This window comes from Sus scrofa, chromosome 17, assembly GCF_054392235.1.
Source record: "Sus scrofa isolate SSC_HxYL_T2T_F1_AM1 chromosome 17, Sscrofa_HxYL_maternal_Yorkshire_Landrace_v2.0, whole genome shotgun sequence".
In the NCBI taxonomy this organism is placed as follows: domain Eukaryota; kingdom Metazoa; phylum Chordata; class Mammalia; order Artiodactyla; family Suidae; genus Sus; species Sus scrofa.
In genome coordinates, this window is record NC_139399.1 from 18190878 (window position 1) to 18217324 (window position 26447).

The 26447-nt window shown below is 45.1% G+C and overlaps 1 protein-coding gene across 4 annotated transcripts; it reads left to right on the forward strand.

Moving 5' to 3' along the window:
- The first annotated feature begins 1504 nt into the window (after positions 1-1504).
- AP3M2 (adaptor related protein complex 3 subunit mu 2) lies at positions 1505-25215 on the forward strand. 4 transcript variants are annotated; one of them, XM_005657654.4, is made up of 9 exons: positions 1505-1676; positions 3222-3566; positions 8612-8783; positions 13599-13736; positions 19439-19524; positions 19751-19884; positions 21518-21725; positions 21980-22124; positions 23042-25215. In XM_005657654.4, exons 2-9 carry the CDS (start codon positions 3294-3296, stop codon positions 23140-23142), a joined length of 1257 nt encoding a protein of 418 aa, XP_005657711.3. In that variant the 5' UTR covers positions 1505-1676; positions 3222-3293; the 3' UTR covers positions 23143-25215. The 4 variants fall into 4 exon arrangements, with proteins under 4 accessions (XP_005657711.3, XP_013846153.3, XP_005657710.3 ...); XM_013990699.3 differs by having other exon boundaries at positions 3222-3362; XM_005657653.4 differs by having other exon boundaries at positions 1505-1541.
- The last annotated feature ends 1232 nt before the right edge of the window (positions 25216-26447 follow it).

A 26447-nucleotide genomic window follows, 5' to 3' on the forward strand; every position in this document is an offset into this window, starting at 1 on the left:
TTTTTGCCTTTTCTAGGGCTGCACATGGAGGTTCCCAGTCTAATCTGGGCTGTAGCTGCCAGCCTACGCCACAGACGTAGCAACGCGGGGATCCGAACCGCATCTGCGACCTACACCACAGCTCACAGCAACGCGGGATCCTTAACCCACTAAGCGAGGCCAGGGATGGAACCTGCAACCTCATGGTTCCTAGTCGGATTCGTTAACCACTGCACCACGACGGGAACTCCCTTGTGCTGCTTCTTCCTAACAGTTTTCTAACTCAATCCTCAGAATAGTTTTCCAAAATAGGTACTATTAGTGTCCTTACTTGAGAAGTGAAGAACTGAAGTTTAGAGACGATAAGATACTTTCTCAAGGACACATCTGCTAACTGTTGGAGCGGGAATCAAAGCCAGGCTATCTGGCAGCAGAGCTCCTAACCTTACAGGATATCACATCACTCAGCCATTTTGACTTGAGGTTTTCTTTTACTCAGTTCAAAATTAGCCAACATTCTGCCCTTAGCAGTCTACGCCATTTTCAGTAAACATTTATGATCCTGTGTCTGGAGGAGCTTTCACTCAGGCTCATTTTACCAAATTGAGAACCAAAGCACAGCACGGTGACGCGCTCCTCATCTAAGTCATCGCGACCATCATTACCACAGTTTACCCTTTTATTGAACACATCCAATGTCCAGGTACCGGCAAACCCCTTCCACACCTCATCTCACTTACCTTCGTAAGCGAAAACTTAAAACTTAAGTTGAGCCTTGTGTTTGGACCTCTACTGCGTGCTTTTCTGGGTCACAGTGGCCCGACTCAAAATAGTCATCAGAGCGCCAGTGCAATTTGGAAAGAGACCTGTCCAATCCCCGCATTTTCAAATCTAGGAACTGAGACTCCGAAAGGTTAAGCACCTTGCCCAAGGGCAAGCAGCTGGTGGTCCTGCTCGGACTGGAAGAGACTTCCTGAATCCAGGTCCAGAGCTCTTGATAAGACGCTATGCAGCCTTTACTTTTACTCAATGCACATAAATGAAGACATTATGTCTCTTTTTAAATGCACTTATTTAATGGAGAGCAGTTATTACTGCTCCTAACTTATTACCTATGATATGCTGTTCGATAAATCGGGCCCTGGAAATCACACTTTTTCGCACCCCTTCGAGGCCCATTCCGCGGTTTCGCAGGTGTCAGCGCAGCCCTTTGTGAACTGGGTGACTGGGTGAACTGGGGGCCGGTGGTCCGCAGATTGTTCACGACAGCCAATCAGGGCTCAGAGCCCCAGAGCTTCACCAGTCAGAGATTATCGAAGCCTGAACAAGGACCAATCGGAGCCCCGAGCCCGAGAACAGGGTGAGCCGCGGACTGCGATCAATCAGAGGGGAGGAGCCGATCAACACTGCCCAATCAGGAGCCTTCAGGCCTTGGCCGCGGGCGGTGCTAAAGTGAGCCCCGCTTGCTGACCAATCAGCGGTCGAAAAACCTCCGCGGGTGGGCGGCCGGGGGCGGGGTCTGTCCGCAAGGCCGATTGGTGGGCGCTGTGAAGAGCCAGCCGGTGAGGAGGGCTGAGGACCCTCGTCTGGGGTGGGGTTGGGCGCGCGGGGGTCGGGGCAGGGGCTCGCGGAGTGGAAGCAGGGTCACGAGGTGCAGCCGGACGGACCCTCTGGGCTGCGGAATGCTGCTGGGAGAGGTGAGGGGCTGAGTCCGGGGCTGGGAAGGTGGCCTGCGCCCTCCAGAGGGCTGGGGGTGGGGGGCACTGTTGCCATGGAGACTAGGTGCGCAAACGGGAGACCTTTTTCGGTCTCGCATCACACGCGCACCTCAATCCTCCGCTCCACCCCCGCCCCAAGCGGCCTCCATCCTCCCAGCGACCAGCTGGGAGATAACCTGCGTTGGCTGCCTCCTCTGAATCTCCACAGCCAGGCCCCCCGCAGCCCCCTCCCTCCCGTCGCGGCCGAAGGGATTAAGCTCGCCCTGCGGCATTTGGCACAACAGGCCTTGGCGGTTTGACCACCTGGGCCAGTTCGAGGAATGGCCACAGCTGGGGTCCAGGGCGGTCGCCTCATTCTGGGGACTGGCACCGTAGAGATGCCGCCGCCTGAGGGACTTGCAGGAGTCCCCAGAGGGGTTTTTTTTAAAAAGGCATCCAATGAAGAGCCTTGTGCATAACAAGTACTTAGAGAACGGGGTCTGACCGAATGAATAAAGACCACAGTGACAGCTCTATTCCATGGCTCAGCGCTGTCCAATAGAAGTGTGCAGCGACCCACATGCTATGTAATTTTACATGTTCCAGTAGCCACATTTTAAAAGTAAAAGAGGTTGAATTCATTTTTATGTATTTTATTTACCCAGTATATCTAAAATATAAATAGTAAATATGATCCATATTAAATTTATATTATTAAATGAATTAATTAGTTGATGTTATATTGCTGGTAAGATTATCTTAAATTCTTTTTTTTTTTTTTTTGTACAAAGCCATCAAAGCCCAGTGTGTGTTCTAAACTCCCAGCACATCTCAGTTTGGACTAGTCTCATTTCATGTGCTCAGTGACCCCGTTTGGTTAATGGCTGCTGTATGAGACTGTAGAATCTTAACCATTTCTCACATATGTGTGAGGTGTCGCCAAATACATGAAGCTTTTCCATGTTCTCTGAAGCCTCGGTGCAGGGAGGCAATGTACAACGGAGACAACAGAAACCACAAGGCATGGTCTTTTTTTCTCAAGGAGCTTCCAGTCCAGATGAAAAAACAGACACTCAGAAATTAAGTAGAATTTTAAATGGATATGATCCAGACAATAGTAAAGATAACTGGGAGTTCTCCTGTAATGCAGTGGGTTAAGGAGACTCGGCTGCAGCGGCTCAGGTTGCTGCAGGGGCATGGGTTCAATCCCCAGCAGACACAGTGGGTTAAGGATCAGGCATTGCCACAGTTGTGGCACAGGTTGCAGCTGCCACTCGAATTCAGTCCCTGGCGTAGAAACTTTCATATGCTGCAGGTGTGGCAAAAAAAGAAGAACAAATAATAGTAAAAATAACTGGACAATATATCATTAATGGACAAACGAGATGGCTGATAATCTCCCTTTGGGATTCTGGGGAGGGATACTTCAGGCTCCTGCAGTAGCAGAAGACTTGAGTCTAGCAGAGATGGGTGAGAGGGTTGGGCTACTGGACAGACAGAGGGGTTTTGAATGGCTGGCATTAACTTTGCTTCTCATGTTTTTAGAGTTGTACATTTGCAAAATCCTGAGGCTCTTGGACTGAAAAAGACCTTCCTCTCCCACCTACGGTCTCCACCATGATTCATAGCCTTTTCTTGATCAACTCCTCTGGAGATATTTTCTTGGAGAAACACTGGAAAAGTGTGGTGAGCCGTTCTGTTTGTGATTACTTTTTTGAGGCGCAAGAGCGAGCAACTGAGGCGGAAAATGTCCCTCCAGTTATTCCCACCCCTCACCACTATCTCTTAAGTGTTTACCGTCACAAGATCTTTTTCGTGGCTGTGATCCAGACGGAGGTCCCGCCTCTGTTTGTCATTGAGTTCCTTCATCGAGTAGTGGACACATTTCAGGTGTGTAACTATGAGGAGGGTCATCCATGTATGTTATCGTGTCTTTATAGTTCTGTTTCCATCGTTTTCATCTTCCATGAGAGAACTTTACAAAAATAAAACTCTGGGAGTTCCCACTGTGGCTCAGTGGGTTGCAAACCTGACTGGTATCCATGAGTATGTGGGTTTGATCCCTGGCCTCACTCATTGGGTTAAGGATCCAACGGTGTCTCGAGCTGTGGTGTAGGTAACAGATGTGGCTTGGGTCTGGCGTTGCTGTGTTTTAAGTCTGCAGCTCCGATTCAACCCCTGGCCCAATTCCATATGCCACAAGCATGGCCCCAAAAAGCAAAAAAAAAAACAAAACAAAACAAAAAACCTCTGCCATTGCTCACTTCGTCTCCCATCTGGTAAGTTTCTTGTTTCCCTTTATTGGCTTGGTTGCAGTTAAGAATGACAAATCAGGGAGTTGCCTGGTGGCTCAGTGTGTTAAGGATCCAGTGTTGTCACTGCTGTGGTGCAGGTTCCATCCCTGGCCCTGGATGCCATGGGCATGGCAAAAAAAATAAATTAATTAATTAAATGACAAATTGTATACTTTTGAACCTGTTGCAGGAGAAAGCTACCATACTTGCTCTGATTGTGTACAGTCATTTCAGTTCTAGAGACTGAAATTGTCCTACTTTTTGTCCACAAATCTAAGGAATTTAGTTTTTTTTTTATGGTGGACTTGATATTAACCATTGTTTTGAGTTGCATCAAAAAGTGATGAGTGTGTAAAGATATGTATATATGATTTAAGTAGAAAAACTTCACTCTCCCCGCCAGGGGTTAGTTCATGAACTCATACTTTATCCCAAATTTGGGGGCTTATCCTCAGCATACAGTTACTAGCGAGGGGCTCTTTGTGCAAACTTAAGGTTAGGAAATCTTGTGTACCTATGAAAATTTTTAGTGACACATTTTCCAAGCTCCAGTTTTCATTTGAGTTTTTCTTTCAGGAATAGATTTGAAGATCTTAGGGAGTGACATCCCACACCAGGATGCCAGCATTGTTTATAGCACAGGATTTTAGGGTATCAGACTCTTGATTTACACAAGGGAATCCTCTCCCTAAAAGAGTTGCTCAACTCCTAACGGTTGTGGTTATTTGCACAACTCAGTGATAAATGAGAATCAAGGGCCCTTTGGTTTAACTTCTGTGTCATGTGAGGTCTGGAACCAGTCACATGAAATTGTGGGATTGGAGAAGAGAATGAGGACCCAGACATTATGATAAAACCTAAAAAGCAAGTCAAAGAGTCCTTTTATTTGCCCTCATATAGAGATCACATGTTTAGAACAGTTTTCATCCCCAAAGAATTAATATATATATAAAAAAAATTTTTTCCCCCACATTTGTCCCAGTAGTACAATTCTAGAATTCCAGTGGCATACTCATTCCTTCCCACAGGCAAAACTTGAGAGTGACAAACCCCAGGAGGAAGAAGAACCAGAACCAGCAGTTACCATCTTCCACCACGCGGGACACTTTCCCTGTTCTAATAGGAACAGGCTGCTCCTTAACTCCCCAGCCATGTTATGTAACTGATTACAAAGCAGAAGTGAGAAATGTTATTTAATCCCATCAAAACCTCAGAGGAATTGGGCCAAACAGCAAAGTGTCTAGTTTGGATGTCTGGGGCTTCAGAGCTATTTTTTCTGGCTATGCTCTCAGCACATGGAAGTTCCCAAGCCAGGGATCAGACCTGAGCTACAGCCTTGACAATGCTGGATCCTTAACCTGCTGAGCCATGGGGAACACCAGAGCTTGATATTTTTGAAGCACTGGTTACAAGTAAATGGACGCATCCTGATTTTAATGCCTCATTTGATGTGGGCTCTCTGGCTGTGTTACTCCTCTGGCACTGGACTGTGACACAAGAGTTCCTGCTGTAATTGCACATGCTTTTGATATTGCACTGTGCCACGGTCAAAATGCTCCTTTTCTGATTGCTGACATATAAAATCATGTTGTGCCTTTATTTATTTATTTATTTATTTTTGGTCTTTTTAGGGCCATATGGAAGTTTCCAGGCTAGGGGTCGAATTGGAACTGCACCTGCCAGCCTACACCACAGCTACAGCCACGCCTGATCTGAGCTGCACCTATGACCTACACCACAACTTACAGCAACACTGGATCTTTAACCCACTGAGCAAGGCCAGGGACTGAACAAGCGACCTTATGCATACTTGTCAGTTTCGTTACCACTGAGCCACAACGGAAACTCCACGTTGTGCCTTTTTTATATATATAAAAAATTGAGGGATGTGTTTTATTTTTCAAATTTATTTTATTGGAGTCTAGCTGATTTACAATGTTGTGTTAATTTCTACAGTACAGCAAAGTGGCTCAGTTATACATATATGCAGTCTTTTTCATGTTCTTTTCCATGATGGTTTATCATAGGATGTTAACGATAGTTCCCTGTACTCTATAGCAGGACCTTGTTGTTTATCTGTTCTGTGTATAATAGCTTACATCTGCTCACCCCAAACTCCCAACCCCCCTCCACCGCCCCCCCTTACGCAGCCACAAGTCTGTTCTCTAGGCCTGAGTCTGTTTCTGTTCCGTAGATGGGTTCATTTGTGCCATATTTTAGCTTCTACATGTAAGTGCTATCGTATGGTATTTGTTTTTCTCTTTTTGACTTCACTTAGTATGAGACTCTTTAGTTCCATCCATGTTGCTGAAAATGGCTTTATTTCATTCTTTTTATGGCTGAGTAATATTTTATTATATATATGTACCACACCTTCATTCCTCTGTTGATGGACATTTAGGTTATTTCTGTGTCTTGGCTGTTGTGAACAGTGCTGCAGTGAACATCTGAGTGCACGTATCTTTTGAATTATGGTTTTGTCTGGATATATGCCCAGGAGTGGAATCACAGGATCATATGGCAACTCTGTTTTTAGTGTTTGAGGAATCTCTATACTGTTTTCCATAGTGGCTGCATCAATTTACATTCCCATCAACAGTATAGGAGGGTTCCCTTTTCTCAAGTGAGGTGTTTTATTTATTTTTCAAAATAAAATCACTCTTGAGATGGAAATGTGTAACTGTTTTCCCCCTTCAATCCTTTTTTTTTTTTTTTTTTTTTTAATTTATGGCTGCACCCACAGCATATGGAAGTTCCCAGGCTAGGGGTCGAATTGGAGCCTACACCAGCCACAGCAACACCAGATCCAAGCTGTGTCTGTGACCTACACTGCAGCTCACAGCAACGCCGGACGCCGGATCCTTAACCCACTGAGCAAGGCCAGGGATCGAACCTACATCCTCATGGGTACTAGTCAGGTTTGTTACCACTGAGCCCCAAAGGGAACTCCTGTGTTCAGTTTGGGATGTCATAATTTGAGGAGACTGTTGGAAAACTGGAGCAGATTCAAAGAAATGGCAAGGCAGTAAAAGAATTTAGAAAACTTAGCATAGCGTGAACAGTGTGGGGATCAAACAGGGAGTTTGGCCCTGAGAAGGAAAACTGAAGTCAAAGCTTATACTTGCCTTCAGATCACTATGGGGCTGTTGTGTAAACTCGTTCTGTAAGGCAGATCTAGCAAGCAAATTTCAGTTTAGCAATAGATGGAACTTTCTCATAATCAGCACTGTCCATGAATAGAATGGGCTTTCTCAGGAGGGGTAAATGTCTCTTCAGTGGATGAATTCCTAGAGGACTGTCTGACCATTTGAAGTCCAGCATTGATCAGGATGTTGCCAAGAAGGGCTCACCAAGTGGCTACAAGCATTTCTCTCTACATCCTTTCATCACTGTGCATCACCGTTTACATGGTGCTTTATAATGTACAAAGCACTTTCATACATGTTCTCATTTCATCCATCACATCTAGTTTGTACAACCCTTTGTGTCCCATGGTATTTTCCTGATTATAACACTAGAGAAAGTGAGACCCAAATTAGTCAGCATGACTTAACTAGCAGGGGAGAATGAAGATTATTATCCATGGGAGTTCCCATCATGGCTCAGTGGAATCAAATCTGACTAGTATGCATGAGGACGAAGGTTCGATCCCTGGCCTTGCTCACCGGGTTAAGGATCTGGTGTTGCTGTGGCTGTGGTGTAGTAGTGGCTACAGCTCCGATTCCACCCCTAGCCTGGGAACCTCCATATGCCGCAGGTGCAGCCCTAAAAAGACCAAAAAAAAAAAAGGAAAGAAAAGAAAGAAAGAAAAAGCAAAGGACAAAGTATTATTAGAATCTTAGGGTCTTAAGAGTAAGACTGACTCAAAGATTTTCTGGTGTGCTAGCTCATCCCTCTCATTTCATTTTATTTTCCTCTCAATTCTTACTTGCTGCATGAATGTAAAGGAATAGCACAACAATAAGGGTTAAAAGATTTTTCAGCCCAGGAGTTCCTGTTGTGGCTAAGCGGGTTATAAACCTGGCTAGTATCCACAAGGATGTGGATTCAATCCCTGGCCTCGCTCAGTGAGTTAAGGATCTGGCATCACTATGAGCTGTGGTATAGGTCGCAGATGCTGCTCGGATCTGGTGTTGCTGTGGCTGTGGCATAGGCTGGTGGTAGTGCTCTGATTCGACTCCTACCTAGCCTAGCCTGGGAACTTCTATATGCTGCGGGTACAGCTGTAAAAAGAAAAATAAATTTTTTTTTCAGGCCAGCACATGTCATTCCGGGTATTATCATTTTGCATAATTCTTTCAAATTCGTGTTCATAAGCACATGTAATAGTCTGGATTCATTTTGGGCTGCTTCATGTTTAATTGAGTTTAAGAAACTAACCCAAAGAGGTTAAATGACTTACTCTAGTTTATGAAAGAAGTTGTTAATGACACTAGTTCTATAGTCTAGTCCGGTGTTCTTCCCACCAAGCTGGACTGGCTCAGAGAGGGATGGTTATGCGTCATTCGCTTCTTGTGGAAGATCTCAGATGCACAGAGTGAACACATGTGGACAAGTCTAGAGCCTTACTCTCTAACAACAGTCCTTCACTCATCGCAGTCTCTGAGTGATCAATGTATATATGTATTGTGTTTTCATCAGGATTATTTTGGAGTCTGTTCAGAGCCAGTGATAAAAGACAATGTGGTTGTGGTTTACGAGGTACTGGAAGAGATGCTTGACAATGGGTTTCCATTGGCTACCGAGTCGAACATCCTCAAAGAACTGATAAAGCCTCCCACTATCCTTCGAACAGTAGTCAACACCATCACAGGTACGGAGACGGGGCCCGAGGAAGATTTCGGCCACCCCGGCTGTGACCGAGGCTGCCGTTGTGCATTGTTTTAAGTGCTTGTCTTTGGGAATCTCAAATATCCAGATGCTTTAATTATACTCTCAATAGTCTTTGAATATAGACTGTGAATATAGAAGTATGTTTCTGTTACTTAGAAATATTGATTTCAGTGACTGAATGAACTACTCTTCTTTAAAAATGTTTTTCTGATTACAGAAGAAGCACATGATTATTGTAGGAATGTTGGAAATACAGAAAAGCACAAAGAACATGAAAATAACTCGTAATCCCACCACACTTTTAATATACTGGTATATGTATTTTTTATCTTTTTTAGATGGATAATGGATGGACAGATAGAATTTTTTAAACAACATAAATGTATGTATATATATGACATGTATACATATTGCTTTTTTAGGGCCGCAGCCATGGCATATGGAGGCTCCCAGGCTAGGGGTCGAATTGGAGCTTCAGCTGCTGGCCTACGCCACAGCCACAGCAGCTCGGGATCCGAGCCATGTCTGCGACCTACACCACAGCTCACAGCAACGCCAGATCCTTAACCCCCGAGCGAGACCAGGGATCAAGCTCATGTCCTTATGGATACTAGTCGGGTTCGTTAACCACTGAGCCACAACAGGAACTCCAACTCAGGTATTTTTAAAAAACTTACCTTTCATCAGTATTTTGTGAACATTATCCCATTATGATAAATAGTAACATCATTTTTAGTGACTTTACAATTTTCTGCCATAGGGAATAGACCCCAAGTCATTTACTCAGCCCCCATTGATGATGTTTCTGATTTTTTGTTTTTTTAAATGACACGGAATTGGCATTCTTATGCCTAAATCTTTGTGCACATATAGAATGATCTCTTCTCGGTACTAGGAATGCAAGTGCTGGGTCATAGTACATGCACATTTTAAGGACTTTAATGCATTGTGCCAAGTTACGCCAATTTATACTTTCGGTAGCAATGCTTGTGCAACCTACCCAATCCCATTATAATTATTAATAATTTTTTTAAAACTTTGGCAATTTGATGGTTTAGTGATATCTTTTTTTTTTTTTTTTTTTTTTTGCTATTTCTTGGGCCGCTCCCGCGGCATATGGAGGTTCCCAGGCTAGGGGTCAAATCGGAGCTGTAGCCACTGGCCTACACCACAGCTCACGGCAACGCCGGATCGTTAACCCACTGAGCAAGGGCAGGGATCGAACCCACAACCTCATGGTTCCTAGTCGGATTCGTTAACCACTGAGCCACGACGGGAACTCCGGTTTAGTGATATCTTGTTATTTACACACTTTTTTTTTTTTATTATTATTACTGAGAAAGTTTAAACTGGAGTTCCCTTCATAGCTCAGCAGTCAAGGAACCTGATTAGGATCCATGAAGATACGGGTTCGATCCCTGGCCTCACTCAGTGGATTAAGGATCCAGCATTGCTGTGAGCTGTGGTGTAGGTCGCAGATGAGGCTCAGATCCCACGTTGCTGTGTCTGTGGTAGGCAGCTGTAGCTCTAATTAGACCCCTAGCCTGGGAACGCCATATGCCACAGGTATGGCCCTAAAAAGCTTAAAAAAAAAAAAGAAAAAGAAAAGAAAGTTAAAATCTGTTCAAATGTTTATTGACTTCTTTTCTTGTGATTTACCTTTTTGTGTTCTTCACCCATTTTTTGTTGTTGAAATGTTTTCCTTTTTTCATACTAATTTAAAAGGATATTTAAGAATATTCGTTTAAGGATATTAAACTATCATACATACTGGAGATACAGGTGATAGTTTGTAGAACTCTCTGTATATTTTGGACTCTCTGTTGCATATGTTTTCTCCTGACCTGCCCATTGTCCTTTAACAGTTTTCAGGGTGGTGTTTATTTAGCCATATTTAAGGTTTTTTTGATTTAGCCAAATTAATCATTCTGTTTCATTTTATATTTTATCTTTTTTTTTTTTAGGGCTTCACCCTAGGGGATATGGAAGTTCCCAGGCTAGGAGTCAAATTGGAGCTTCAGCTGCCGGCCTATGCCACAGCCACAGCAATGTGGGATCCAAGCCATGTCTGCGACCTACACCACAGCTCATGGCAACGCCAGATCCTTAACCCACTGAGTGAGGCCAGGGATCGACCCCATGCCTCAATGGATACTAGTCGGGTTCATTACCGCTGAGCCACAATGGGAACTCCAGGTTTTACATTTGGGGTCTGACTCTTTTTTTTTTTTTTTTTTTTTGTCTTTTGTCTTTTTGCTGCTGTTGTTGTTGCTATTTCTTGGGCCGCTCCCGCGGCATATGGAGGTTCCCAGGCTAGGGGTTGAATCGGAGCTGTAGCCACCGGCCTACTCCAGAGCCACAGCAACGCGGGATCCGAGCCGCGTCTGCAACCTACACCACAGCTCACGGTAACGCTGGATCGTTAACCCACTGAGCAAGGGCAGGGACCGAACCCGCAACCTCATGGTTCCTAGTCGGATTCGTTAACCACTGCGCCACGACGGGAACTCCTGGGGTCTGACTCTTTATATAAACAAGAGTTTTCATGGAATTTGAGAAACTGATTGAAAAAATACATTTTAAAAAGTATAAACATGCAAAAATAGCCAGAGTAATTTTGAAAAATGATTACAAAGGTGTTGGAAGAATTTACCTTGCCAAATATCAAACCATAAGTTCGTATGGTATGTGAGACAAAAACTCATAAATTAGATATAATGTAAGAACCAAGACAGTTTGGGGAAGAAGTGTATTTTTAAATGTATTTTTTTTTTTTAAAAGAGCAAGAAGAGGAGTTCCCTGGTGGTACAGCAGGTTAAGGATCAGTGTTACCACTGCTGTGGCTCAGGTCACTGCTGTGGTGCGGGTTTGTTCCCTGACACTGAAACTTATGCATGCTGTGGGTGTGTCCAGAAAAAAGAGCAAGAGAAAAAAATGTGCTCTATCTGATTCAAGATATATTGTGAAATTTTGGTAATTTAAGAAATATAGTAGTAGCCCATTATCAGACAAATAAGTGATTGGGATAAACTAGAAAGTCCAGAAACAAATCTTTGCTTTTATAGGAACTTGATGTTGATAAATGTGCTCACATATCAAATCAGTGGAACATGGGCCAGTTGTTGAATTGCTAATACATTGTATTGGGACAGTCAGCTAGCTTGCTAGCTTGCTTGCTTGCTTTCTTTCTTTCTTTCTTTCTTTCTTTCTTCCTTTCTTTCTTTCTTTCTTTCTTTCTTTCTTTTTTAATGGCTGCACCCATAGCATATGGAAGTTCCCAGGCCAAGGACTGAATCCGAGTCAGGGCAATGGTGGATCCTTTAACCCACTGTGCTGGGCCAAGGATTGAACCCACAGCTCTGCAGTGACCTGAGCTGCTACAGTAGGATTCTTAACCCACCCCAGGAACTCCCACTTTTAGTTCTTTTGTGGTTTTATTTTTAGATTTAATTCTTTCCTTTTTTTTTTTTTCCCCCCAGTCTTTTTAGGGCCATACCCATGGCATATGGAAGTTCCCAGGCTAGGCATCTATTTGGAGCTACAGTTGCTAGCCTACATCACAGCCACAGTAACTTGGGATCTAAGCTGTATCTGCAACCTATATCACTGCTCACAGCAACGCTGGGTCCTTAACCCACTGAGCAAGGTCAGGGATCAAACCTATCTCCTCATGGACACTAGTTGGGTTCATTACTGCTGAGCCACAATGGGAACTCCTCTGGGCTCATTTTAAACCTTAAAAGCTTTGGTAGTGCCTGAATGAATACTATGAAATCACTTTCCTGAATCTCTCTTAAATCTAGAACAGATAACCTGAGAACCAGATATCTGGCTAAAATGTCTTGTAAACATGCTGACTGCATGCGTGTGTTTATGGTTCCTTTCTTTAGATTAAAAAGATCCAGGTCACAGAAGAAGGAAACAGATTTTTAAATTAGTTCTACTATTTCAGAATTTCAATCTAGAATCTTTGAATTAAAAAAATACTTTTGGAGTTCATGTCATGGTGCAGCAGAAATCAATCTGACTAGGAACCATGAGGTTGCAGGTTCAATCCCTGGGTTAAGGATCCGGTGTTGCCATGAGCTGTGGTGTAGGTCGCAGACGTGGCTTGGATCTGGCATTGCTGTGGCTGTGGCATAGGCCGGCGGCTACAGCTCCAACTGAACCCCTAGCCTAGGAACTCCATATGCGTGGGTGTGGCCCTAAAAAGACAAAAAAAAAAAAATTTTTTTTTGAAGCCCGTGGGGGAGAAACAAGTCAAAGAATCAATTTACAGGTCTTACAGACAGGGAACAATCTGATATATGTTCTTTTCCTGAGTTTCAGTGTTGATGTGAAAGAGATTATGTTATGTGTACATTTTAATACCAAGCATAAATGTACCTAAGATCCTCCCTCAAACTAGAATACTGTCTTTACCTATGAAAATGTTATATAAACATGTAGATTACCATTCCTACTGAAAGCCAATGCATTATTTAAGCTGCCAGCTATTGTGAAATTTGAGAGACTCAAGGTCAGGTTACTTTCAAAACCAAAATATGGTATCTTGTTTCTCAGGTACCGTTTTTAACCTTTGTTCTGCTAGAGGAGGCAGGCCAGCTGGTGACAAGTTTTTAAAATAGACTAGGTTACCAAGATAGAAGTTGGGAAAACTATCATCTTTTTTTTGAGAAAAATTTTCAATTAAGTGCATGAATAGTGGATGCATAGAAACTTTGAGGGAAGGATTCTATAGTTATTAGGTAATTGGTTACATCAAATATTAATGATCAAATATTTGTTGCTTCAGGAAGCACCAATGTGGGTGACCAACTTCCCACTGGGCAGCTGTCCGTGGTACCTTGGCGACGGACCGGGGTGAAATATACCAACAATGAGGCCTATTTTGATGTGATTGAAGAGATTGATGCCATCATTGATAAGTCAGGTATGTGTTTTTAGCCCGTTCACAGAACTATGAAAATAGAAAGGGGCCCCTTTCAGATAATGCTTGCTGCCATCACAATTATCCCCCCTTCAAGGTCATTCATTCTAACTTAGTGCCAACTTTGTGTCAAGCATTGTGTGTTAGGACTGGACTGAATTATTATGATGTAGGTGACATGATCATACATGGAGGAACGCCCAAAGACTCCAACCAAAAACCGTTAAAACTAACAAATTCATTAAAGCTTCAAGATACAAAATCAACATGGAAGAATCAGTGGCATTTGTATACACAATGTATACACAATCCAAAAAGGAAACTACAAAAACAATCCCATTTACAATAGCTACAAAAAGAACAAACTACTTAGGATAAACTTAACCAAAGAGACTTATGCACTGAAAATTATGAAGCATTGATGAAGGACATTAAAGAAGAACAGATAAATAGAAAGACATGCTGTGTTCCAGATCGGTAGAATTAATGTTAAAATGTTTGTAATGCCCAAAGTAGTCTACCCCCAACAAAATCCCAACTTCTATGCCCATCAAAATCTCAATAGTATTCTTTCTAGAAATAGAGAAAACAATCCTAAAATTCCAACAATCCTAAAATTCCTATGGAACCACAAAAGACCTCAAGTAGCCAAAGCAGTCTGGAGCAAAAACAAAGCTGGAGACATCACAATTCTGGGTTTCAAAATACATTGTAAAACTACAGTGATCAAAACTGTATGGTGGAGTTCCCGTCGTGGCGCAGTGGTTAAGGAATAACCACTAGGAACCATGAGGTTGCAGGTTCGATCCCTGCCCTTGCTCAGTGGGTTGTTGATCCGGTGTTGCTGTGAGCTGTGGTGTAGGTTGCAGACGCAGCTCAGATCCTGTGTTGCTGTGGTTCTGGCGTAGGCCAACAGCTACAGCTCTGATTAGACCCCTAGTCTGGGAACCTCCATATGCCGCGGGAGCGGCCCAAGAAATGGCAAAAAAAAAAAAAACAAAACTGTATGGTAATGGCATAAAAACAGACATATACTCCAGTGAAACAGAAGAGAGGGCTCAGAAATAAATCCATGTGTTTACAATCCACTGGTCTTCAACAAGAATGTCCAGAACATTCAAAGGGGAAAGGCAGATCTCTTCAGTAAATGATGCTGGGAAATTTGGATATTCACATGCAGAAGAATAAAATTACCCTTATCTCACACCACATACAAAAATCAACTCAAAACACATCAAAGACCTAAAATTAAGTCCCAGAATTGTAAAACTCCTAGTAGAAAACATGAAAGAAGCTTCTTCTTCTTCTTCTTCTTCTTTTTTTTTTTTTTTTTTTTTTTTTTGGCTCTTTGCTTTTTCTAGGGCTGCTCCCGAGGCATATGGCAGTTCCCAGGCTAGGGGTCTAATTGGAGCTGTAGCCTCCGGCCTATGCCAGAGCCACAGCAACGTGGGATCCAAGCCTCGTCTGCAACCTACACCACAGCTCACGGCAACGCCGGATCCTTAACCCACTGAGCAAGGCCAGGGATCGAACGCACAACCTCACGGTTCCTAGTTGGATTCGTTAACCACTGCGCCACGATGGGCACTCTGAAAGAAGCTTCTTGACCCTGGTCTGGGCAAAGAGTTTTTGGATTTGACACCAAAACCAGAGGCAACAAAAGGAAAAATAAACAAATGGGATTGTATCAAACTCAAAAGCTTCTGTACAACAAAGGACCAATCAGCAGAGCGAAAAGACAACTACAAATAAGAGAAAAATGTTTGCAAACCATGTATCTGATAAGGGTAAATTAACATCCAAAATACGTGAGAGACTTATACATTTCAAAAAATGGATAACCTGACTAAAAAGTGGGTAAAGGATCTGTGTAAACACATGTCAGAAAAAGACATACAAATGAACAACAGGAATTTGAAAAGGTGTTCAGGGTCACTGATCATCAGAGAAAAGCAAGTCAGAACCAAAGTGAGCTGTTGCCTCCCACCTCACATCAGAAAGGCAGAAGAGGAGTTCCTGCTGTGGTGCAATGGAATTAGCAGCATCTCTGGAACACTAGGGTGCAGGTTTGATCCCTGGCCTAGCACAAGGGGTAAAGATGCAGCATTGCCACAGCTATGGTGTAGGCTGCAACTGCAGCTTGGATCTGATCCCTGGCCTGGGAACTCCATATGCCTCAGGGTGGCCAAAAAAGTGGAGGGGGAAAAAAAAAAAGACAAAAAATAGGAGTTCCCTGGTGGCTCAATTGGTTAAGGATGCGACATTGTCTCTGCTATGGCTTGGGTTTGGTCCCAGATCTGGGAACTCCACATGCCACAGGTGTGGCCAAAAAAAAAAAAAATAAAGAAAGAAAGATACTAAGTGTTGGCAATGATGTGAAGGAAAGAGAATCCTCATACATCTTTGGTGGGAATGTGAATTGGTCCAGCCCCTATGGAACTTACTCTGGCAGTTCCTCAAAAAAATGAAAACTACTTATGATCCAGCAAACCCACCCCTGGGTATAGAGCCCAAGGAATGAAATCATTATCTTGAAGAAATACCTGTGCCCTGATATTCATTGCAGCATTGTTCACAAGAGCCAAGACATGGAAACAAGCTCTGTGAGTCACTCACACGCAGCAGTACTATTCAGCCGTAAACAGAAGGACATCCTGCCATTTGTGACAACATGGTGAACTTGGAGGATGTGATGCTCAGTGAAATAAGCCAGAGATAGAAGGATAAATACTGCATGGTCTCACTTACATGTGGGATCTCAAATAGTCAGACTCATAGAAGCTGAGAGTAGGACGGCAGTTACCAGGGATGAGGGGAGGGAAGTTTGCTTTTTTTTCAGTGTCATTGAGGTATAGTTGACAAAATTGTAGGGATATTTAGAATGTACATTATGGTGGTTTAACATCCATATACACTGTGAAAGGGTTCCCCTCTCCCCCTGCCCCATCTAGTTAATTAGCATATCTGTCACCTCACATATATATTGTATATTTGAAATGTGCTGAGAGGGTGGGGCCTCTCACCACAAAAAAACCCAACTGACAATGTGAGCTGACAATATGTCAAGAAGTGTCATTGTGATGATCCTTTCACACTGGAAACATATATCAAGACATCAAAAAAATAAAATAAAATAATAATAATAGAAAAGGAGTTCCTATTGTGGCTTAGTGGGTTGAGAACCTGACTAGTATCCACGAGGAGGAGGGTTTGATCCCTGGCGTCAATGGGTTAAGGATCCTACATTGCTGTGGCTGTGGTGTAGGCCAGCAGCTGCGGCTCCAATTCAACCCCTAGCCGGGGAACTTCCACATGCCAAGGGTGCAGCCCTAAAAAGGAAAAAAAAAAGAAAAAAAAGACACCATGTTGTACACCTTAAACATATATAATTTTTATTTGTTAATTATGCCCCATAAAGCCGAAGAAAGCAGTAGAAAAACATGAGGCAGACCAGTGCCAAGCTCACACTTTTCCTGGTTTTATCCTCTTGAGTAGAAAAGAAAAGTAACACATGAGTTTCTTGTTGGTTAGATTTCACTTTGGAATTATTTGACTCTCAGGCCGCATGGCAGGGCTAAAGTTGTAATCACTGGGAGTTCCTTGGTGGCTCAGCAGGTTAAGGATCTGGGGTTGCCACAAGCTATGGCATAGGTCGCCAATGTGGCTTGGATCTGGGGTTGCTGTGGCTGTGGTGTAGGCCCGCAGCTGCAACTCCGATTCAACCCCTAGCCTGGGAACTTTTGTATGCCTCAAGTGCTGCCCTAAAAATTGGGGTGTGGGGAAGGAATCTGACTACAGCGGCTCAGTTCGCTGCAGAGGTATGAGTTCAACGCCCAGCCCAGCACAGTGGGTTAAAAGATCCTGCGTTGCCGCAGCTCTTGTGTAGGTCAAAGGTGCAGCTTGGGTTTGATCCCTGCCCCAGGAACTTCCGTATACCTTGGGTGTGGCCATTAAAAAAAAACAGTCTTGTATGCTTTTTTTTTTTTTTTTTTAGGGCTGCATATGTGGCATATGGAAGTTCCCAGGGTATAGCTGCCTGCCTACACCACAGCCACAGCAATGCCAGATCCAAGCTATGTCTGCGACCTATACCATACCTCACGGCAATGCCGGGTCCTTAACCCACTGAGCAAGGCCAAGGATCAAACCTGTGTCCTTATGGCTACTAGTCAGGTTCATTACCACTGAGCCACAATGGGAACTCTTATACGCCATTTTAAGGACAATTTGGAGCAATGGAGGAGTTTTGAGCTGGGGAGTAACTTGACGGGCCTGTCGTTCAGAGCTGTTAGTCTGGCTGCTGCATGCAGCGTGGCTCGGAGTTGGGGGGAACTGGGGGCAGGGAGGCAGGAGGTGGCCGTGGAGTCCAGCCCGGATACAGGTGTCCTTGGTGGTAGCGAGGATGCAGAGAAATGAGAGGTGGAGGAGACAGACAGAAGTCATGGGAAAGAGGAATGGGTTGTTGGCTGGATGTGGCCGCTGAAGAGGTGGAAGTGGCCCAGGGTGGGACGCATCCGTGTCTCTGCTTGGGCAACAGGATGGACGGTGTCGTCATGAAGGTCAGGAAGAGAGGAGTCGCAGATCCAGGAGTGCAGATAATGGACTCGCTTTTTGACACGAGTAGTTTAAAGTGCCTCAGTGACATCCAAATGGAGACCCCCATTGACAGGAGTGAGGCTGAACTGGAAAACAGATCAGGAGAGAACTGGCCATCAGTGAACACTGAAGCATCATTACATTAGGAAGTAGGTAAAGTCACCCAGGGAGACCGTGTCAGGTTCAAGAAAGGAGAAGTTAAGAATGATGAAAAGATGTAGACGTTTAAAGGCTGTGCCAAGAAGGAGGAACTTGCCAAAGGCAGGAGGAAGAAGAGCTAGAGAAACAGAAAATAGGAGTGGTTAGGAGCCAGGAGCCCTTGAAAGGAAGCAGGGGTCAGCAGGCCTGCGGCAGGGGGGCCCCAGGGGAAAGACCGCAGGTGTTGGTCCCATCTGGCAGCACAGCTCCTTGGTGCCCTGAGGGGAAGCAGTTTCTGATGTGAATTCAGTGTTCTGAACCATCGGTTAAGATAGTGATGTTCTGGGAGTTCCCGTCGTGGCTCAGTGGTTGAAGAACCCGGCTAGAATCCATGAGGATGCAGGTTCAATTCCTGGCCTCACTCAATGGGTTAAGGTGATGCACAGCTGATGCATTGCCGTGAGCTACGGTGTAGGTCACAGATGCGGCTTGGATCTAGCATTGCTGTGGCTGTGGTGTAGCCCGGCAGTTATTATAGCTCTGATTCAACCCCTCGCCTGGGAACTTCCATATGCTATGGGTTTGGCCCTAAGAAGCCCCCCCCTCCCACAAAAAAACCACCGAAAAAAGAGGTAGTGATGTTCTCTTTGGTTCTGGTACTAGATTGAAAACTCCTTTTCGTCCGAGACTGTCTAACTGGTCTTTATCATAAACCACTGCTTGACTAGAGTGTCTCATACTTGATAGGCACTTGATAAATGTTTGGAAAATGGACAAATGGGTTGAGTCAATGATTCAGATGGATGGATGGAAGGAAAGGAGAAAGAGAATGAGGGAGGGAAGAAAGAAGGAAGGAAGTTAGGAAGTTAAGTTGGGGAGGGAAAGAGAAAGTTGAGGAGGAGCGAGGGAGGAGGTAAATTTGTGGAAGGAGCGGAGGGGTTTGACTTCCTCTTTGTCTTCCTCTGGCTCAGGGTCCACCATCACTGCTGAGATCCAGGGGGTGATCGATGCCTGCGTCAAGCTGACCGGAATGCCCGACCTCACGCTTTCCTTCATGGTAAAACCCTGGGCCAGAGATTTAGTTCTTGGGAAATTCAGTGCTTCTGGAGTGGTGAGAAGGGGATGGGACCAGAAGAAGTGATCCAGGACAGCCACAACCTCAGGTCGGGCGTAATGACAGACTCTGCATGTGCGTTTTAGTGAGAGCGGCAGCTAAATTACTTTCCTGCGAGAGATGAGGCGTTTAATTCCTGCTTGTTGCTTTTCCTGGCCGGTGACCCTAGAACCCCAGGTTGCTGGATGATGTCAGCTTCCATCCGTGTGTTCGCTTCAAGCGCTGGGAATCTGAGCGCATCCTGTCCTTCATTCCCCCTGATGGAAACTTCCGCCTGCTCTCTTACCATGTCAGTGCACAGAAGTAAGCGGCCCTCGTACCTAAGAGTGTGTGTGTGTGTGTATGTGTGTGTGTGTGTGTGTGTGTGTGTGTGTGTGAGCATGCGCACTTGGAAACAGTACCTATGGTGGTGAGGAGCTCAGCTCTGAAGTTACCTGGGCTCCAATTCCAGCCTTTGTACTAACGGGATAACCTCAGGTAAGTCGCCTTACCTTTCCATATCTGTTTTCTTATTTGTAAGTTGAAAATATTAAAAGTACCTTGTTCTGAGCATTAAATAAGAGAACCTCAACAGCACTTCACATGAAATCAGTGCTCGTTAAGTTTGCTGCTGTTATTTTTTGTTGTTATGACATGCCTAAAGGAGAACATTTTTTTTTTCTAGTTAGAATCTGAGAACACCAGTATTCAATCCCCTCCACCCAAAAAAAGCAGTGAGTTATGCTATGAAAAGCCATAAAGTTCAGTGACTTTTTAGTCTGAAACACTCTCTCTTAGGGAGTCTGAGGGCTTTTAGTAGGTGTTTCATAGAAGGTGTGCAGACTCGAGAGAGCCTTCGACCTCACAGCCACCAGGGCCTTCCTCTGTGATCGGAGTAAGTGATTTAGGGAAAGATCTGAGTGCTTGAGGCAAGGGCTGTGGCATCAGCCTGCCCCGCTGCAGCCCCATCTGCAATACCTGTGACTTGTGGCCATGGGCAAATAAGGTAACCTCAGTTAAGTGTAAGGACATCCTGGAGTTCCCGTTTGTGGCTCAGCGGGTTAAGGACCCAATCTAGTTTTTTCGAGGATGTGGGATCAATCCCTTGTCTTGGCTCAGTGGATTAAGTATCCATTGTTGCCGTGGCTGTGGTGTAGGCTGGCACCTGCAGCTCTGATTTGACCCCTAGCCCAGAAAACATCCATATGCTGCAGGTGTGGGAGTAAAAAAAAGGAAAAAAGTCAAGGACATCAGTATTCATAACATCAGGACAGCAGCTGAGCCTACTTCCTGCTCATGGGGAAGGTTAAATGAAAGCATAGAAAACCTTTACTGTAGTCCTGGCTGCAGGAGGTATCAGGAGATGCTAGGATGGTAATACTTCAGTATTATTCTGTAGCTTCTCTATTTCCTCTTCTGTCAAATCATGACGACCTACCCTACCTCTTAGGGTTTTTATAAGGGTGAGGTAGTCAGGTAAAAGCACTCTCAAGAAACTGTAAAGGGGGTGGCCTAACCATCGTGATCAGTGCTATGTCATGGGTTCGATCCTTGGTTCAGGAACTTTCCCATGCTGTAGACACAGCCAAAAAAAATGTCCTAAAAGGCTCACGAGGTATGACTCTTACTCTCCCAGGTACACATAATTATTGGTCTCGTGTCACAAAGTAAAACATAAAAACAGCTTTTATTTGCCATGCCTTTCACTTAGTATGCTGAGTATACTCTTTGGTTTTGTTGATATGCAAAGAGTCATTAGAAGAGTTAGTTTACTTACTGGTAAGCATCTCAGCTTTACAAAAGTAAAACAATTGGAGAGGTCAGGGGTGTTTTCTGTGCTGGCTTTGTAAGATAAGGAATCAGAAAGCAGGTGAGGGCAGAAAAGCTGCCCTCAGGGCCAGAGGAAACCAGCCATTTTCCTGGTACCTTAACTTTGGGGGCTTCTTGTCTCTCCCAGCCTGGTGGCGATTCCAGTGTACGTCAAACATAACATCAGTTTCCGGGACAGTAGTTCTCTCGGGCGCTTTGAAATAACAGTGGGGCCTAAGCAGACCATGGGGAAGACCATAGAGGGGGTGACTGTCGCCAGCCAGATGCCCAGAGGCGTCCTGAACATGAGCCTCACGCCGTCTCAGGGGACACACACGTTTGACCCAGTTACTAAGGTAGGAGAAAAGTGGGAGCGTTGTGTTGCTGATGTGATAAATGTGAGGGACTCTGCAGGACCTCTGACATCTTGCTGAAAGGGGAGACTGATCAAAGGGCCACAGTTTCCTCCTGAGATCACTTACGGTCACAAGCAGTGTTCTCTGCTGGAAAACACCCCGGAGGCGGCTAATATTGCTGGGAACACATGCCCGGGGTCAGGCGCCTTGGATGAAGGTTCCACTGGAACTTCTCCCTTCCTCTTTCTTTGGAGATGCTGTCCTGGGATGTGGGAAAAATAAACCCCCAAAAGCTACCAAGCTTGAAGGGGACCATGAGTCTTCAGGCCGGAGCTTCCAAACCAGATGAGAACCCCACGATCAACCTGCAGTTTAAGATCCAGCAGCTGGCCATTTCTGGTGAGTGACCCTGGTGGCTTTTTTGGTTTGTTTTGTTTTTTTAGAGCCACACCTGCAGCATAGGGAAGTTTATAGGCTAGGGATTGAATTGGAGCTGCAGCTGCCGGCCTACACCATAGCCACAGAAATGCCAGATCTGAGCTTGCGGCAGTGCCGGATACTTAGCTCACTGAGCAAGACTAGGAATCAAACCCGCATCCTCACAAAGACAGTGTCGGGTCCTTAACCCAGTGAGCCAAAACAGGAACTCCTTGTTTATTAATTCATCATTTCCATCATTAATTTATTCACTTAGTTACATTCTATTTAATCATGAATTAATTAATTTTGTTATTATTATTAATTCATGTGTTCAGCCCACCAGCTTGAGAAAAAATCTAGGGTGGTCTTATTTTTCCCTTACTCTCATTTCTGCCCTTTCCACTTCAGGAACAGACCTCCTCATTAGGCTAGCTTTTTGTGGGGGTAGTTTTTTATTTTCGGCGTATCTATCAAGACTGAAGAACCTGTCATTTAAGTGATATAAACAAGGACACTTGTTTTCCAGTTCACTGTCACAGCTTTCCCTAGCCCACTCATCTCTTTGAATTGAAATGAATTAAACAGTTCTGCTACCTGCTCCTTTGTTTGTTTGTTTGTTTCGCTTTTTAGGGCTGCACCCACGGCATATGGAAGTTCCCAGGCTAGAGGTCTGATCAGAGCTGCACTTGCCTGCCTACACCACAGCCACAGCAACATCTACCACCTACACCACAGCTCATGGCAATGCCAGATCCTTAACCCACGGAGCGAGGCCAGGGATTGAACCCACATCCTCACAGATACTAGTCCAGTTTGTTACCTCTGAGCCACAATGGAAACTGCAGCTACATGCTCTTTTAGAATAATGTCTGCATCTTCTCCTTCCTTCCTTCCAGGACTCAAAGTGAATCGTCTGGATATGTATGGCGAGAAGTACAAACCCTTTAAGGGCATAAAATACATGACCAAAGCTGGGAAGTTCCAAGTTCGAACCTGAAGGGAGAGTTCTGCAAAGGGAACAGTCATGGACACTTTTTCATTTCTTACTTGTCCAAAAGTAAAAACCATCAGCCTGTCTCCTGGGTCCGTGCCCCCCTCTGGACCCACCCGCTCCCATTTGTCCTTAGCCTTCGGTGCCATGGAACCCACAAAGGGAGGAAGGGCCACCAGGGAAGCCTGGGCAGAACGACCCGCCAGCAGCACAGCTCAGTTTTCCAAGCAGAGGTGTGCAGTGAGGTGGAGGCACTTGAGGCCACGTGTGGCTCCTTGTGACGTGGTTACCAGAGAAGAGACCAGTACTTGTTACTTGCCTGGCTTTAATTCTCTAAAGTCAGGGAAAGTCTACTTTGTGTTTTTTAAGGTGGAAACAAAGGTTAGAAAGACAACAAGCTTGGAAGAAAGCGAATCAGTCAAGGAAGGGCTGGGAGGGCTGTGCTCCTGGGCTTGAAGTGAGGGCAAGGGCGAGGGGACCAGCCAGCGCCACCTGCAGGAGGCCGAGGGAATGGAGTTGAATTGGTTTCTTTTTGACCCCGATACATGTAAAAATTTGTCCTTCTGGAAGTGAACTGGCAACTTGTTAAATTCGAGTCCACTGTTGACATAGAAACCCCCACTAGAATCCGATAAATATCCGAACAGTGTTCAGATAACTGACCGCTGCCTGCCTTTAGTGCTCATGTTGTCAATGAGGAGGTGGCCTGCCCTGTCCCCAGTGGGTGTGACATGCTTCTTCCCCTGACCCCAAACACTTGCACCCACTTCACCTTACAGACTTCCTGTCACCTGAGGAGACTCTCAGGATCCAGTCCCATCACCCTGGGCAGCAGATTCTGTGTCATTGTGCTGGTACCGATATGGCCGCCTGGCTTCTGTCACTGTGACCCACGGGTTTCTCATTCACGGTGGGTGCAGCGCTGGTGCCCCTGACATCCTTGAATAAAAGTGATGTAGGAAGATGGGCCATGCCGATTGTGCGCGGCCCAGTTTTAAAAACACGGCAGCTGAAGGAGTACCTGAGGCTCTCCCAGTGGCTCATTTTTATTCTAGTTCAGTGTGCCCATTACCCATTTAAATATTTATATAAAAGACAGGTGCTTTTTTTTTTTAATTATAGCTCAAGGAATGGCATTTGTGCTCTGTTTTGTGCACGGAGAAAAATGAAGCCCTTGAGTTCTCCAAACCCTACGATTTTTCTCTAAAGCCCTGTTTCCAAATACTTAAGCAATCCCTCCCTCCCAGTTTCATCTTCCTACTTCCTGGACTTGTTTTTGCTGCAGAATGATGTTGCTTTGTGGTTTTCCTCTGGATTCAATTGTTTTGTGTACAACTAGGTGTGTGTCATACCCCGTCACTCTGCAAAGTCTTGTCCCGGGATCACCAGGCCCCATGGTAGGGACACCTCTCTACCTGAGGATTTTATTTTATTCTTTGCCTTTTAGGGCCACGCCGGCAGCATATGGAGGTTCACCAGGGGTCAAATTGGAGCTGCAGCTGCCAGCCTATGCCACAGCCACAGCAATGGCAGTTCTGAGCCAAGTCTGTGACCTACACCACAGTTCATGGCAACACTGGATCCTTAATCCACTGAGCAAGGCTAGGGATTGAACCCATGTCCTCATGGTTACTAGTTGGGTTCATTACCACTGAGCCACAACAGAAACTCCTCTGTCTGTGTGTTTTAGAATGCTGGAACCACTTCCACCCAGGGCTCTGGGGGATTTCAAAGTTTCCTCGGTCACAGGAAACAATCAGTCTTGGTCCCTGAATATTCTTAGGTCCAGCTGCTTTATTTCCTCCAGGACAGCACATCTTAATTTCAAGGGAAGAAGTTAAGGAGAAATAAAGCATCAGGAATGTGGGACCCGCAACCTTAGCATGGGGGTGGGGGGAATCCCTGGGCCGCAGACCCCCCCACACCCCCTGCCCACATACACACATCCCCCTCCACCCAGCGCAGTATTAGCAGAGGTGGTGCCTGGCACCTCCATCGGGGCCACTAGTTCCAAATGTGTTTGATGTGTAAGAAGCATCTTCTATGTTTAAATCTTAATAAAGTTGAGTTCTACCAGTCCTTCCTGTCCCCAGTGTCTCGTTACCAGGACTAACCATAATGCTGTGCATGCGTGCACCCGTAGAAGTGGGAAGAAAGAGACCAGCTTGAGCTCTCACTGTGTCTGCAGCTTTCAACCAGCACCCCTGAAGCCATATGTAGTTTGGGGACACTAGTGTTCATGTCATTTTGAAGACTGGGAGACAAAGGTCCAGATCAACCAAGCCATGCTTCCCCAGGGTGTCAAGGACAAAAACCGTTCAAGTTGCTGGTGTCTGTCCTAGCGCTTCCCCGACCTCTCCATCTTAGGTTGGTTAGTTTGGGTGAAAAGCAGGACTCTGAGGTCCTAGTCATCCTAATTGAGGTGGAGGTTTCCTGAAGATAAAACATCCCGGAGTTCCTGTCGTGGCGAAGTGGTTAACGAATTCGAATAGGAACTACGAGGTTGCGGGTTCGATCCCTGGCCTTGCTCAGTGGGTTAAGGATCTGGCGTTGCCGTGAGCTGTGGTGTAGGTTGGAGACATGGCTTGGATCCTGCGTTGCTGTGGCTCTGGCGTAGGCCGGCAGCTACAGCTCCAATTAGACCCCTAGCCTGGGAACCTCCGTATGCCGCGGGAGTGGCTCATGTAAAAGGCAAAAAGACAGACAAAAACAAAACCAAAAACATGGGGAGTCTCCTGTGTAGACATGGGTCCTCCTCCATATCTGTCCTTCTGTAGCTCCCAGGAGCCAGGGACAGACAGGACTTCTTTCTGCTTCTGACCACAAGGGTTGAGTGTTTATTACAACCCCGTCCTATCTCAGTCACTACAATCTCTTTGGTCTCGGTCTGTCCTTTGTGATGTGTCTATAATGGACCTATTTTATAATACTTGTAGTTTCCTCCATGGCCAGTTGGTGGTGACTCAGAGCCAGCAATGACATAAATCGTTTTTATTGAATTTTTTTCAAAGGAACTGAATTTGAAACTCAAACTTTCCCTCAAGATCCCAAGTACTGGGAGTTTTGTGTCTTTGGCGTTCAAGGCTAAATGCAAAACCAAAGTTTATGACACCCTTTGACAACTGCCTTAAGATGGGGGCTCCAGGGCGATCGCAGTTTCAATCAGTTCTTCATTAAAACTCTTTGCACAGAGAGTTCTTGTTGTGGCTCCGAATGTTACGAACCCCTTGATCCTTGGCATCACTCAGTGGGTTAAGGATCCAGGGTTGCGTGAGCTGTGGTGTAGGCTGGCAGCTGCAGCTCCTGTTCGA

Coding starts and splice junctions, on each gene's coding strand:
- AP3M2 (XM_005657654.4), top strand. CDS start 3,294: ATGATTCATAGCCTTTTCTTGATCAACTCCTCTGGAGATATTTTCTTG. Junction 3,567..8,611: donor GAGTAGTGGACACATTTCAG/GTGTGTAACTAT, acceptor TGTTTTCATCAG/GATTATTTTGGAGTCTGTTC. Junction 8,784..13,598: donor AGTAGTCAACACCATCACAG/GTACGGAGACGG, acceptor TTGTTGCTTCAG/GAAGCACCAATGTGGGTGAC.